At 38.7% G+C, this 14,972-nt stretch overlaps 1 protein-coding gene across 1 annotated transcript in view; it reads right to left on the bottom strand.

The window, feature by feature from the left end:
• LOC124170858 (cyclin-D-binding Myb-like transcription factor 1) overlaps window positions 1-14,443 on the bottom strand; it is a 54,374-nt gene extending 39,931 nt beyond the window's left edge. The window contains exons 1-5 of the mRNA XM_046549867.1: window positions 14,353-14,443; window positions 14,036-14,165; window positions 9,008-9,100; window positions 7,049-7,197; window positions 1,083-1,256 (exon numbers count right to left, since the gene is read on the bottom strand). Coding sequence (XP_046405823.1) covers window positions 1,083-1,256; window positions 7,049-7,197; window positions 9,008-9,100; window positions 14,036-14,156 — 537 coding nt within the window. The 5' untranslated portion in view covers window positions 14,157-14,165; window positions 14,353-14,443. The remainder of the gene's footprint in view (window positions 1-1,082; window positions 1,257-7,048; window positions 7,198-9,007; window positions 9,101-14,035; window positions 14,166-14,352) is intronic.
• Between the last annotated feature and the right edge of the window lie 529 nt (window positions 14,444-14,972).

Genomic DNA, 14,972 nt, shown 5'->3' with positions numbered 1-14,972 from the left:
CGTCATCAGAGTTCTGCTTTATAAATTCATTCAGGGAAGGACTTCTCTAGAGGGAAGGAAATAATCATAGCAGTGAAAACAGAAAAGGACTTCACTATGCCCATGCAAGGAGGACAGAAGTATATGCAAAGCAGTGGCACACTAGCCAGAGGGGTGTGACATCATAACTTTATCTGCTAAAGGATTAAGGAAAAATGGGTCTCGGGGATTGGTTTGGTACGGTAGCTCGAGTGTTGGCTTCCCACCCTGTGAGTCAGGGTTCAAATCCCAGTGGTAGAGAGATTTGCCTAAGGTTGTCAGATCCCTGGTTGAGTGCTTTGTGGCAATATTTCTACCAAAAAAGAATAGATCGGGTAAAAATGTTGAATTTTTGAAACCAAAACCTGAAGAAAGAACCAGTGGCTGCCTGATGTAATGTTACATGTTGATCAATCATGCATTCTTTAACAATGTGTAATTTTAACTTTTTTATATGGCAAATAAAATTATGGAGATGAACTTAAGTTTTTTACAGAGATTTCCAGCTAATTTACTTCTACAGTGAAATTCTTTTGATTCACTTCTCGTGGTTGTTCATTGAAATTTGCCATTAATTCAGATAACAAGAGTTCATCCTTGGAACCGAGAACTGAGAACAGAGAACCGAAAAAATGTAGACCGACTCATCCTTAATAGAGACCTATGGTAAGTTGGAAGAATGGTACCATGCTGTGGACGGTGGCAGGTGAAAAGTCAGCTCGTTTGAAAGCGGCCGAGGCTACAGAAATGTTACGATGTTGGCGAGAGCGACGCACTGACGAATCCTTAAATGCGCGTATTAGCGAGCAACTCTCAATAGAAAAGAATGTGGGCGCCATCCAATTGGAAAGTAATATATGCGTTTTTCATTCTTTTTTTCACTTTTTGCCCTTGAATATGCTGCAGACCATTCAAATCCTGTTCACGGTTCCGAGCCAGTTCCAAAGTACTGACTTCTTGCGATCAGTTCTCCATACCGGTTCCACAGGCCAAGAACCGGCAGTACCGAGAACCAGGCACTGGAACCGACCTATCTCTAGTCACAAGTGAATTAATAGACATACCTCACAGTATGTTGCTATGTTGTTTTGAAGCATCTCAATTTCATCTGTGCTCCACATTCCCTGCTTCCAAGAGTGCCCCATGTTTTGGAAGCTAGATTTATCTTCACGCCGAGTGAACCAATTCTGATTTACTGTTCCAGGGACCTCTTCTGTAGAGTCATCAGCTTTCACTTCCTAAATTCAAATTGGATCAAGAAAGAAAAATTTATCACAAGGTTCACTCACACAGAGACCACATAATTTTAATTTCCATTACCATACTTATATATACATATATACGCACAGTGAAACCTGCCTTAAGTAGAGTCTGTGTTAAGCAGATACCTCTCTTATCAGGAAAATATTGTTGGTCCTGGCAGTTTCAATAGGGTTTTATGTGCATTGGTGCCCTTAGTTAAACAGAAGCTGTTTAACGTGGAAACAGAATTGATTCCCGGGCAAGTGCATCTCGGGTAAGTGGAATCACAAAAAACAATTCCATTGAAATCACCTTGACATGATGCTTCAAACACATTGAAATTGAGAAGCTACCGGTCAAATGGAGACATAGTAAAAAGCATGGAACACAGCTTCAGCCAAATGGCGATGACTGTACACTAGGGCGGATCAGAAAAATTGACTTTTTTCAAATCTATCTGGCCCAATGAAAAAAAGTTGTGGGACCGATCAAAAATAAGGCCTGAAAAATTTGAGACTCTACGTGAAACCCTGACCCTTGCTCAAATGCAATTAACCCCTTCCCTGATTCGGACGAGATATCTCGTCCTAAGAAGACGCGCAAAAACTGACGCGGCCGAGTTAACTCGTCCTATGTCAAGTTGGCTTCTTCTTTCGTGATCTGGACGAGATATCTCGTCCCCTTATTAGAAGTACGTAGTTTTGCCGTGAGAGTGCATATGTGTCTTCACAATGCATGATATCCGGCAAACTTCTACGTTTTTTCGAGGTCCAAAAGGGGGGAAAAATCTATTATTTCTCGTAATGTTTATGTTACTAAACCTATTGTGTATCGAGATGTGATAAATGAACAAAGAAACAATGCGTTTTATAAATAACTGCGATGACTTTTCGCAGAGTTTTTATCAATCGTTGGAACAGCCGAAGTGAGTCGGCAGACAAGTGCCGTCTTGCTATTCTGAAGGTCGCACGTTCGAATCTTGCTATCGGAAAGGATGTTGTATTATCTTTATTCCGTGAATAAATTAATTTGAAACATTTTATAAACACTACTAAGCAAAACTATCATTACTTACTCTTCAGTGTAGTCGACGGGACCTCGTAAATAAATTACGTCCAAGCTGCTATTCCAAAGGTCGCGTGTTCGAAAGCCATTTCTGTCAACTACGTAACAGTAGTCGGGAACTTTCTGATAATGTTCTTTTTCAGCAATATGGTGTCAAAATCTTCGCACCGAAAATCAACTTGCTCAGTGATGTTTTATTGTCTTTTTTCTTTATAATGACAAACTATATCTTTGTTTTTTAGTTTTCCGTTTGTTATTTAGCTACAAATACAACTGATTATTATTTCAATACTGTAAGTTCGTCAATATTTGTGACCGTGCATAGATTTGACATAGAACCTTCGGCTATTCAGCTATTTCTCTCTTCCAGGGAAGACATATTTTCTATCTCCCAACCCCCTTGTTTATCCATCCCTTCTCTTCATCCATTGTTCTCTCCCCTCCGCCTTTCCTTTTACGCACTGTCTACGCACTGTCGCGGCCGCCCTTTCATCCTTTTCATCCTCCTCCCCTTCGATCTCCCTTTCATGCAAACACTGCACCCTCATCGGTTTTTCCCTACTGCCCTCCACTATCCCTTTTTACAGCCGCACATGACAAAAAACACTCTTTCTCACCATTTTTCCCTTCACAATGCCTCTGACCCTCATGTTTTGGTTTCTTTGCCTCTGTCCTTTTACGACTATCTGTTTTGGGTTACTTACACTCCCATTCCATAAAATTCTAGTGTCAGTTCTACGGAGTCTTGTGGAGTGTTCACACCTAACATTTATTTCCTCTGCGAATTACTGTACAAAGAGCTAGATTCGGCATAAAAACTTTTGTTCTCTGCGAGTCCAGCACTGGATACGTCTGGTCAACAATCATTTATACCGGGAAAGGCACTACTCTTGACAAAGACTTTGAAAGTAAGCCAATGTTCTCCCAAGTGGTATTGTCACTGATGAAACCACTATTTGAAAAAGGGTATTGCGTCACGACAGACAATTTTTATACCTCTCCACAACTAGCCGAGGAACTAGTTTCTCATTCTTGTGATACTTATGGAACTGTGTGCAGAACAGGAAAGGGGATGCCAGAGGGGCTGAAGAAGAAAAAAATGAAGAAAGGAGATGTGGCAGCTTTCCGTAAAGGAAAAATTTTGGTTCTTCCCTGGAAGGACAAAAAGGAAGTAACGTTACTCTCTACAGTTCACAATAGGAAATGAGAGAGGTGCAGAAAAGGGGGGCAGTGGTTATGAAACCAAAGGTAGTCATCAATTACAATGAGGCAATGTGGGGTGTTGACAGGGTAGATCAGCATTTGGCTGACTATCCAATCCCAAGAAAAAGAGGGAAAAAATATTGTAAAAAATTATTTTTTCATTTGATGGAAATTTGCTTATGGAATTTATATGTTTTATGTCGAAAAACAGGTGGTGATAAAACACATTTGCAATACAGGCTGGACCTAATAGATAAAATGATTGAACTGTACTTCCCAAGTGTTCCCTCCCCTAAGGCAGGTAGGCCACCTGCAAAAGCCCATCCCCTCCGAATTACCGAGAGGCATTTCCCAGACATAATCCCACCCACGGAAAATAAGTCAAACCCAACTCGGAAGTGTGCCGTGTGCTCCCGAAAGCGAGATGCGCGTGGAAAAATGGTGAGGAGGGAGAGTCGCAATTTTTGCCCTGACTAATGTGGGTGTTTCAAAGTATACCACACAAAAATAGACTTTTAGTTTATACAATATTTTACCGTTTCAAATTTGGAGTTTATATTAATATTTTTCTAACTCCATCGTCTGCTTTTATAGTGAGTAATTTTTGTGACTATATTTATTGTGAAATATTTTACTTGATTTTTATGCAAGAATACATTAAATTTTTTAAAAAGTGATATAATAAGAGTAAATTTTAAAATAAATGACTTCGTAAAACACTTAAATGAATGTTTTTTATTTAATATCTACCTGTAAATAATTAAAAAACGTAATAAAATAATATGACATTTTTTGTGATATTTGTTGAGAAATATCCGTCAGTGAAGGGGTTAAGGGGGGAGGGTCAAAATTCGAAAAATATCATATTTTACGGTCATTCCCTATTGATTTTGCTGTTACTGGCCTTGTAAGGCCAAAAATTTCGTGCATTTTGACATATCTGCCACCGTTTAGCCACAAAATGCCTAATTTGAGTTTCCGACCGCAAAGAAAATATTCCAACGCCCACGCAGCGTCACGGATACAAGAGCAGCAGGCTCTTGTATCCGTGACGATCCCATCCCCTCCCCGCTCGCTTCTCCCCCTCCCATGCCTCGATTGCAGCAAATTTTCATCCCGCGTGTGCTGCTAGGAGGGCATTCATCTTTAATAATATCAATCGGAAGATGGTAGAAGGTAGAAAAGTATGCGTAGTGAGATGACTTGTCCCTTATTTGGCACCTCGTCGGCGTTAAACAAATCAATGTTACCAACTTCTAGAGAAGTGATGAAATATTTTTAGATCCAAGAACGCAGGAAAGGAGCCTATGGTCTATAAAGAGACCTCTCAAGTGGCTATAAAGGTGTGCGAACTATGGTGACGCGCTTCCCTTCCATTATGACTGTGACTAAATGGATTTAGCGGTACCACAGGAAGCACTCAAACTTACGGAAAATGAGAACAGGCCAAAAGTAGGGTTTTATTGAAGTGTAAAACTCATTCACTTTTCAAGGAACATTTGAAATTATGCGATATATTGGCGTGTAAGTGCAAGAAGGTGCATAAGGTTCCCCCTAATGAAGAAGTATTTTGAGAGACAAGCTGACGAAACGAAAGATGATGGCTGTTGGATTGAATCCTAAAGAAACTCGACAACTGAGAAAAAAAAGGGAATCGTCGGAGAGCATTGAGTCAACATTGTCGATTCCGGTATGGGAAAATAGTATCAAAAATTTTCTTCATCAATTCATCCGAAGAAAATTAAACTGGCAAGAAATTAGCCGATTTGTATCCCTACTTTCCTCATGAAATAAACATTAAGGACTATAAACTCAAATTGGAACTCCTTCGGGGAAAACGTGTCTGCCAACTGTGATAGAGGTATGTATATGCAAGAACCAAGCAACAGCAATGATCGTACCCGCAATTTTAGCTGACGCTTAAGTTATAACTTTGTTAGATACATCCAAGGTAGTGTACCAGAATTACTTACGTAGACAGAAAAAATGCTAATTACTGTGAATACAAAATGAGAGGTTTCAAAGGGTGTCATCAAAGGCTCTTGTCTGATGAAAAAAGGCAAGAGGACTTATCAATCCAAGGCTTTGGAATATTTTCTTTGCGGTCGCGAACTTAAATTAGGCATTTTGTGGCTAAACGGAGGCAGATACGTCAAAATGCACAAAACTTTTTCCCTAAAATACCAGTGACTCAGCAAAATCTATAGGGAATGACCATAAAATATGATATTTTTGATATGAAGCATATGCGGACAATACAAACGTATACGATTGAGTGCAGAGTTGACTTCAATCAAGGTAATTTTTTTAAGAGAGACACTACCTGCTACAAGCTCCTTTATCTAAAAGAGAATAAATCTGTAGTTCAGCCTTAATAGGAGATTTTATTCATAAAAGTTTACTTCTATTTGTGTTTTCCCGTTTGAATACTATTACAAGCAAAAGAGCCACAACAATAGGTGACAAGGCAACGACTGGTAGCACCACAGAGTCAACCTGTCTGTGGAACAGGCAGGTTGGCACAGCTAGTAAATAATATCTTAACTAAGATTTATCAAAAAAATTGTTGTTAACTGGCAGGCCAACTGGCGTTCCCCGGGAAGGATAGTACCCAAAGAAGTAGGAAACTTGGAACTTAGAATAGGGTAGTTTCCTTCATCAAAGAAAACGAAAGGTATTGATTACAATTCGTTACCCACCATTAGTGTATTCATAATATACAAATTATTTGGTTTTAGAAATGCCGGTTTAGATGAAATGGCAATGGTCAATTTTATCCTCATTTGAAAAAGGCCAGATTGGCACCCATGCGATGCCACTCGACGTGACGTCACAGGGACGTTGTATGACGTGGTGTAACAAACAGTAATGAGAAAACGAAGCAAAGGATTCGTGAGACACAACCAGAAGTAACAATATGGGCTTTTGGAGCATGAGATGCACCTGCTTACTATCTTTGGTTCAAATCGGTGCAGCCGTATGGAAATGCATAGTGGACAGAGGAATAGACAACCTCTATATACATATAGATAACAAATATTGGTAGCATAAATAGTTTGAAATTGAAGCTGTAGGTCATAGTATTATTGTCTGAAGCAGTTATCACATCCACAGATTAGTATTATTAGCCAAAAGAATGTTTTTCCAATAAAGGAGAAGGAACACCGAGCAGGAGAAAAACTTTAATGTTTAAATACTAACTAAAAATTTATGAGTTGCCACTAAATTTAATCTTTGGAATAATAAGGAAAATTAGTCTGTACGATAAAAAAAGTTTGGCCAGATTGTGATGGACTATTTAAAAAAGTAAAAACACAATTTTTAAAAATATTTATACGTAACAAAAGTACGAAAGAGCATAAATGAATTTTTCATAGATTCAATGTTTTATACAAAGACTTGGCTTAAAAATAAGCCATTATTCACACTCAGTGGTGAAATTTGGTGATGAAATAGAAGGAATTATATGATTCAGGGCATTTTTTCTTGGCTAAACTGCGAAAAAAATTAAGGATCTTACCGCTTTTATTGCCTGAATCAACGGGTCCAATTCAAATTCACCATCTTTGTTCACTTTCACAACTAAAGTATGACCCGTTTCTCCACTGAGAAGTTTCTTCACTGACGTGCTTCCATTTTCAAGCAGAAGTCCATCAATTTGCACCGCAGCTGCAAAACAAATGCATTAGAACATAGACATAATAAACACAACTTTAGTACATACACTATTGCACAACATCCACTTACTCAAACGACTGTATAATGAATTAACTATCTAAACTCACATATCATGTCTTATAAAATGAGTAAATAAGTATAAAATACAATTAAATACATAAACAGAAAAAAGTGACGCTCCTTGAAATAATGACTTCAGATGAAATAAGCGTAGCCATTGGGCCAATTAAATACTTTAAAATGTGTATTGTGAGAAATATTGAGTTCTATTCCTCACTCAAAACACATTGACTCAATAACAATGATATTACCTGATCGCAACGGAAGCATGATCTCAGAGGAAAAAAATTGTAATTTTAGTGTTAGGGGAATATTTTTAAAAATTGGTAAAATGAAAATTTTAAGTATTAATTACCATTTCCTTGGAAAGACATCTCATGTAACAAAATACCAGTCTCAAAAACAAATTCTCCGTTAACTTATTCAACGTGGAGAATTTTAATGCACAATCCTGAAGAGTGGATGGGTTTTGTCTGCCATACAAAATCCGGTCATTCGGTGATGGGAATGTTCATCCCTCAGCATCTTGGCAATGCAGCCCAAACTCACATTCATGTACACTGGGCTGAATGTTTTTTTAAATTATTAACTATTTTGCTACGAACAACATTTTAAAACAGCCTAATTTTTCTATACAAGCAAATGAATGAAATGTAGCATAAACTTTTTTTATGCAATCAAACGAATCCTGTGTAGATCTCACCGCTGCTAATTAAAACCTAAACAGGCCTAAAAGTTTCTTAGTGTCATTAAAAGCTCATTCTTGGGATGTGATGCCCTGCTTGAGTCTGTAGTACAAGATATTTTTGAACTTTTGTGGCAGTGCGGACCTCAATCAACAGCTTGTGTCCATGGTAAGTAGCTTTGTGATTCATTGGAATAGTAAATACATAGCTTTTTGTGTTATTTACAAATGAGGCTATAAGTTAGTTTCATATGTTCAGCTCTACCACAAATTTTAAACCTAGCTTGACCGTTAATGTTGACAGTTCGTAACTTAATCATTCATGCAAAATTTTCTGCAGGACAAATTTAATTAATCATAGAATTCCCTTCAAAAGCTACCATAAGTGTTGGGTAACGAATTTCCTATTTCCTATTAATGGCCTTAGAAGACCTAACTTATAAAATTCAAATTTATAAAATTCATTTATAGTTGAAAATATTGTAGGAAGATAGTAGGAAAGCATTAAAAGACATTTTTCCTGAATGAAATAAATTTGTACATGCTTTTGAAATTCCCACCTTTCGAGTGGGTGGGCTAACATTCACAAAAAAAGCACGCTATGCATGCTAATATTAGCTAATGCAAAATCAATTGCCTTTCAATCAAAAATAATTCATTTTGGAATAGAGATCTACAGCAAAATGTTTTTTAAAAACAATTGCATGAAAAAATATCTCACTGTGAATGTCTGCATGACCGAGCAGTTACACAGTACCTACTATAGGCAAAGAGTAGTGAATGGAGACCAATGCCGATCAAAGGCACATTTTTTCAACCCCACAATATGCATTTAAAATTATTTCTAACCAAGAACTTTCCTGACTTAATTCCATAAGTATAAAAGTTTTGTTCACTTTGCATAATTTCTCTCAGTTTTCTCAATTCCTCTGTCTCCCAAACCACCAGACACATCAATGAAGTGCCCAAGGCTAACTGCCATTTGGTGTGTGTGTTAGTGCATTTTAATAGTGTTGAACCATATTAGTAGAAAAATAACTCCATAAATCAGCTTACCTGCATTCCCATCATCGTCGAACACCACAAATGTTCTACCATCACTATTCATGATATCAAGGGAGTCTTCATCACTGTTTGCAACAACTCCTTCTGTAAGATGACATTAACATGAAGATATAACATTACATCAAAATTTAGAAAATACTCATTTTTTTTAATAATATCAAAACTATTTTACACATAAAGCATTTACTTTACAGATGAAAAGCCTCTGAGAATAGATCTGACTATCCACCGTCTACTACATGTTCCCTTACTAACCCTCCACTTCCTCCCATCGGCAAGAAGTCCTCCGAGTGTGGCACAACCTCAAGTCACAGGCTACAAAAAGAAACCTAGACTGGACCCACCACCGGGTCACACCAAACAGCATGAAGTAAACCCATGACCCACAACAGTCTGAACCTGGGAAGGGCTTCAGCTCCATGTTCAAGGGCTATGATGATTTATTCTTGCCATAAATTTTGTTGATTTTTAGATTTGGTGAAAGTAATAAATATTGCAACTAACTTATCTCAAGTAAAAAAACATCACTTTGAAAGTGACGACTTTCGTGAAGCCTTGCCTTGCTTCAAAATGCAAGAATGTGATTCCCATTTTAACCCAGGTATATCTAAACAATACTTCCAAAACTAATTCAGAAAATAATATTAATTAATGTATGAACCATATCAAATGTTATTTGTAAGTTTAATACTTACTATGGTCCAAACAAACCTCAAATGTAATCACAGTGGGATAACTTGGGTTGCAGGCACTGGCGGATCAATTAGATAAACCTTATATGGAATGTGGTGTGAAAATTAAACACGGAGGCCTGAGTAATACAGCTTTGAAAAGCACCACAGGAAAGGGATAAGAGGCCTAGAATAAAAGCTAATGGGTATAATCTAGAGCATGTTGAGATGTCCAACTGCTTGGCCCACACTTAAAGAGGCTTACAGACACAGCATCAAGCATACTAGGAAAAGAATTGTGTCAGCTATGGAGGTGTTTATGAACAGGAAAGAGCTAATGAGAGGATCATTTTGCAATATGTAGTGTATGGTTTTTCCCGGCGAACAATGGCAGTGAAAATTTCTCGGATCTCTCAGCGGGTAGGGTCCTCCATTACTCCTTCTGAAGTTTTGGTGGGCGAGTTGCACATTGAAACGTCAGGAGATATCCTTACCCAGTGTAAGACCTGAGAAATCTTCCCTGCCATTTAGCAAGAGTTTTAAGAAAAGACTACTGAAGAGTCTGATGTGAAGGGCTTTACAATGCAGAATTCTGGATGCTGAGATAGAATGACAAGAGACTTAGGCATTCAAGATGTGGGTAAGGAGGAGAATGGAGAAGATGAAGTGGAAGGAAAGGAATGGCTAAGTGGGCTAGGAAAAGAATAGGGTTTATCGATAAAATCATAGGGAATAGGCCTTACGTGGAATTGAAGAGGAAATTTCTACTTCAAGAAGAGGGACTGTATAGCCTTAAGAGTTAGTGTAACCTAATCAACAAGATGTGCAAGAAAAGAGAAATAACTTTGTTCAACCAAACTGCTATAAAATAAGATTATAAATGATAAGTTAGTGAAATTTTCCATGCCTTCAAGAAAGGAAACGATGAACATGGAATTAGCAACCCCCTTCATATTTCAAATGTACATATTATATTTTTTACATTGAAGAAAATTACATTCAACTAGAATATTTAATGCAAATTTTTAATTTAAAAGGCCCTAGGAAGCAGATGTTTCTTCAAGGAAACAAAATAGCTAGACAACTTCTCGTGAAAATTTTAAAATTGAGTTTACAATAAGAGATTGCACCAAATGTAGAAACAATGTGAGAAAAGGTCATGAATTAACCTCATTTCTTGGCAATACAATTACAAAAATTTTCCTTGAATTTTAAAAAGTATTCACTGATTAGTACTTCAACTTAATAACATCCACTTTTGCACCCTGTATAAGTCTTTAAGAGTGCACCCAAACCAACTCTGCAGCTTTGTAATGCTTCTAATCCCTTATTATTCCAGACTTTTTCACAGTAGGCTTCTTGTTCTATTTAATAAAGACAGGCATCTAAAATACCACCATAGGACATGATAGGGTCTTAGCATCTTTGATGAGCTGCTTGGAGGAAATTCCAGGGCACTAACAAGTGAGAAACCTTTGTAGGCAAAAGTGTGCCACCACCCGTTGACATTAGAAGATTTTCATACCCCGTTCAATTCATCTTTGCTGCTGAACAGGGGTAGCTTACCCTTTTCCCTACTAAAGACGTAAATATGCATCTGGACGTTTCTTGACCCGGGAAACGAAAGCTGTACATCTTCATCGGAGATTTTCCTACGCAGGTGAATGAATGCGGAATATATACGTTTCCTAGCTCTCCCCTTTTATGACAATGTCAGGGCAGAGCAGGTGTGCGATGTCTTAGTTTCGGGACCCGACATTGCAGGCTTAGGCCATACCCTCGAAATCCGGCAGCAGGTACCCGGACCCCTCGTCTTATATTAACCCTCTTAGGGGTAAGTGACAGCGGTCATACAATTGTTTATCCAGTCATTTTGCGAAATAAATATTTGTTCCTTTCTCAAAAAATATAAACTAAGAATTGAATTATTTGTCTTTTGAGAAGCGTTTACAATTTTTAAACAAAATTCTACAATAAATACTAACTTATATCTCGATTTCAGTATAAACATCAACATGGAAATTGTGGGAAAACGAGGAATTCAACTCAAAGTCTGCAATTTACAATCAAGCAACAATTATCCATAGAGTTAATTCATATAAACAAAGCATGATTGACCGCAAACCAATGCCGCTGGTAGGGTTATAAAACCTAAAAGGAGGGAGCCCAACTACCCTCGGAGTCCGAGATAATGCGGAGTCCCCGCTAGGGAGGGTCAAAAAGGTTGGTGCTGAGAGTGTGTGATTATCAGTGAGACCCTTCTTCACGAATGACCTGCAAAAATGCTCTGTACAGAGGGGACAGAAGAATCTCTCGGGGCTCAGTATAGCAGTCACACAAAGGCGAGTCACACTTCACTGAGCAAGTGGAGTTGAGCTGAGGGGAAGTTTCTCAGCACCTGACTTTACCTTGGCCAATCAGAAGAGTACTGCTCCATAATGTACTCCACTGCCTGTCCCTCCAACCTTAAAATTATTGAACGCCCTGTTATTTTATTTCAGTAGTCCGATACAGTGTTCCTCACCTTCGGAATTCTTCTCCCTCTAAAGTAATGTCTGTCCTATCATTGATCCCACTATCCTCTGGTAGGAATTTTCATTATCTTTAATTCATTCATAATGCCTTAAATGGCTAATACCGATCCTCAGAAATACTCCCTTTCTTTTCACTCCACATTCCCACCCGCTCCTTTCGTAATAATCTCCTACAACAACCTAAATTCCATCTTTCTCTCTCCCAGAGATCACTTTTTTACAAACTCCCTACCTTTTTCAATACCATTTTGACTACTCACCCTACCCTGGATCTTTCAATGCCCATTAGATCATTCAAGAAGCAGCTTCGAAGAGCCATTCTGGCGTTCTGAATTTTTTTTATATATATCCCTTTTACAGTTTATATTTGTTAAAGCTGCAGATTTTCAGTTGTTTATTCAAAGTAAAGGCCGTTTTGGCTGTTTTTGAAGGATTCAATAAATAAATAAAAAAGAGCAGGCACCGCTTAGTGCTTCAAAACTAAGTCACTCTAAGATCACCGAAAAGTTACCATAGTGAATCTGCTCGCAGTGATGCCAAACCTGGTAGGTAACCATTTCCTGGGCATCTGTCCTCGATACCCTCCAAATGACTAGCTCTATTGTTATGGCCCCTGGCAAAAATTACCTTTGGTCACCAATGACTTGTGTTTTATCTGACAAACAAGGGCTACAGAGTACATTTGGCAACTTTAAGCAGGCTCTCTTTCTCAGTACTCCCCATCCCCATCAGCAAAGCCCACCTACAGCATCTATGCTCTCGCAAAAGGCACCTTCCCTTAATTGCTTTAGCCACATCCAGTCAGCTCCAAAAGATAAAGTGAACCAAATAGAATTATTTGTAGTACCTTTTCCCACATTATTCCTGGATTTGATTTCAACGCTTATGATACAAACCTTTTAATTACTGGTGCTGAATACGTGATACAACTGATCCAACCTAATTTCAAAAAGTGTTCCCCCTTTCATGCTATAATGAAGCTTCTCACATCCATGAATCAATTGTTAACAGGACCTTCTATATTAATTCATTTGGATTGCGTTTCATCAAGCACTAGTCAGAAAATAAACTCTTCATTTGGGATACAGAGATCCATACAATTCAGAGGAGGAGATTAACCTTACTGGGAAAGGGTTAGCAAGAGAGAACCCTCCCATCACCCAGGCTGTTGTACTAACCACCTTTCTGCCAAGTACGTACTCTCATTTTATGCCACCCAAAGTTGTACCTAAGTAAATGGAAGAGTAAATCATACTCAGGGGTTGCTTAATGCAGCATCCTACAGATGAAACGCATTTTATACTCAAAATACACAGGCTGAGTATGGTATAAAGCTGATAAATATTTGGCAATAGTAAAGAGAAGACTTATTATACTATAGGGAAGATGACTAGAAGGTGCAATTACTAGGAGCATCAGTGCACTGGGATTGGCCGTTGAGAATCATTTGGTGAAAATCAAAACCGCCAGGATCCCACAACCTGAAGAGTACATTTGTGAGTTGCAGAAAGCATTGCCTACCAAGACATAATTTCTTGACTGCCGGTTCTAACAATAATCACCGCATGTCTTCAAGAGTAACCGAGTTCGGATGAGCCGTGAACACAACGTAAGGAAAGAACACTATATTTTCAATCATCGTTTACGTGACACATTCAGACCAGCAAAATCGACTGAACAGTGTGGGTTCATCCAAACAAACGTATGACTTAAACTTAAAAAACTCAACAAAATTAGACAAGATAGACATTTATGACGTCTCATCCCTGTCTCACGATAAAGGTTACTTCGATTAAATTAGAAAAGGTAGCTACCCGCAGTATCCACTATAACCTGGGAGGAGTAATCTTCAGGAATGATGACAGTTCGCGAGCATCCGTCAGACGTTGTAGATACATGCGAATCATGCAGCAGGACGTTCCGTTTCTGATCCATAAGTGGCAGCTATGGGAATAATAACTGCTTCGTTAATCAATCATTTTTTGCTGTTTTCGCGTAATGACTTCGCCATTACCTTAGAAACATCATGGCGAATGCAATAAAAATTCGCAACTCTCTACATAACATTAAATTTTTTAGTTGACACAACTCTGTTATCACTACAAAGGTTACCATTACGGATTTTCCTTACCGTTTCCTAAACTTCGATTTGTATTTTATTCCGGGAAGCAAAATACCAGGATGTTCAGTCACCAGGATGTACCAGGGAAAGTCGAAAGAAGTAGTCTACAAGTCACGAAAGTCGCGCTCAGATTCCGTGAAGCGCACGCTAAAAGCCTTGATGTTACATTTCATCGACTTTTCTGTCAACAGATGGCATTAGTCGTAGTAGAGCGCAAATAGTTCCACTGGCGCCAAATTTGAATGGCGGCAGATTTCCATGGCTTCAAAGATCTACAGTCAGCACAGAAACTGTAAATCGTAAGTTTTTTAAGTGACCGAAGGCTTTCCAGTTCTGCTGCACTCCGTACGTGATTCAGTTCTGCGCTTTCAGGGTCAACTCAGGATGGGACAACTTTTTAACTTTACCTGGTTTTTAAGGGCCAGAACAGTGCCAAAAACCACTTGAGGGCATGCTAAACTTTTCCGGGGGAGGACTCTCGAATGAGGGGCCCCATCATGAGCCGCCCCAGCCGAGGGCCCTCAATCACCCTAGACCACCGCCCCTGAGCTGGTGTAGCGCAGGATGGAAAGTGTAATGAGGTCATGGGCATACCCAGAGGGGCAGCTGCCCTCCCCCCTAGAAGTAAA

This window comes from Ischnura elegans, chromosome X, assembly GCF_921293095.1.
Source record: "Ischnura elegans chromosome X, ioIscEleg1.1, whole genome shotgun sequence".
NCBI classification, from domain to species: domain Eukaryota; kingdom Metazoa; phylum Arthropoda; class Insecta; order Odonata; family Coenagrionidae; genus Ischnura; species Ischnura elegans.
This window is presented reverse-complemented; position numbering and strand designations above follow the sequence as displayed.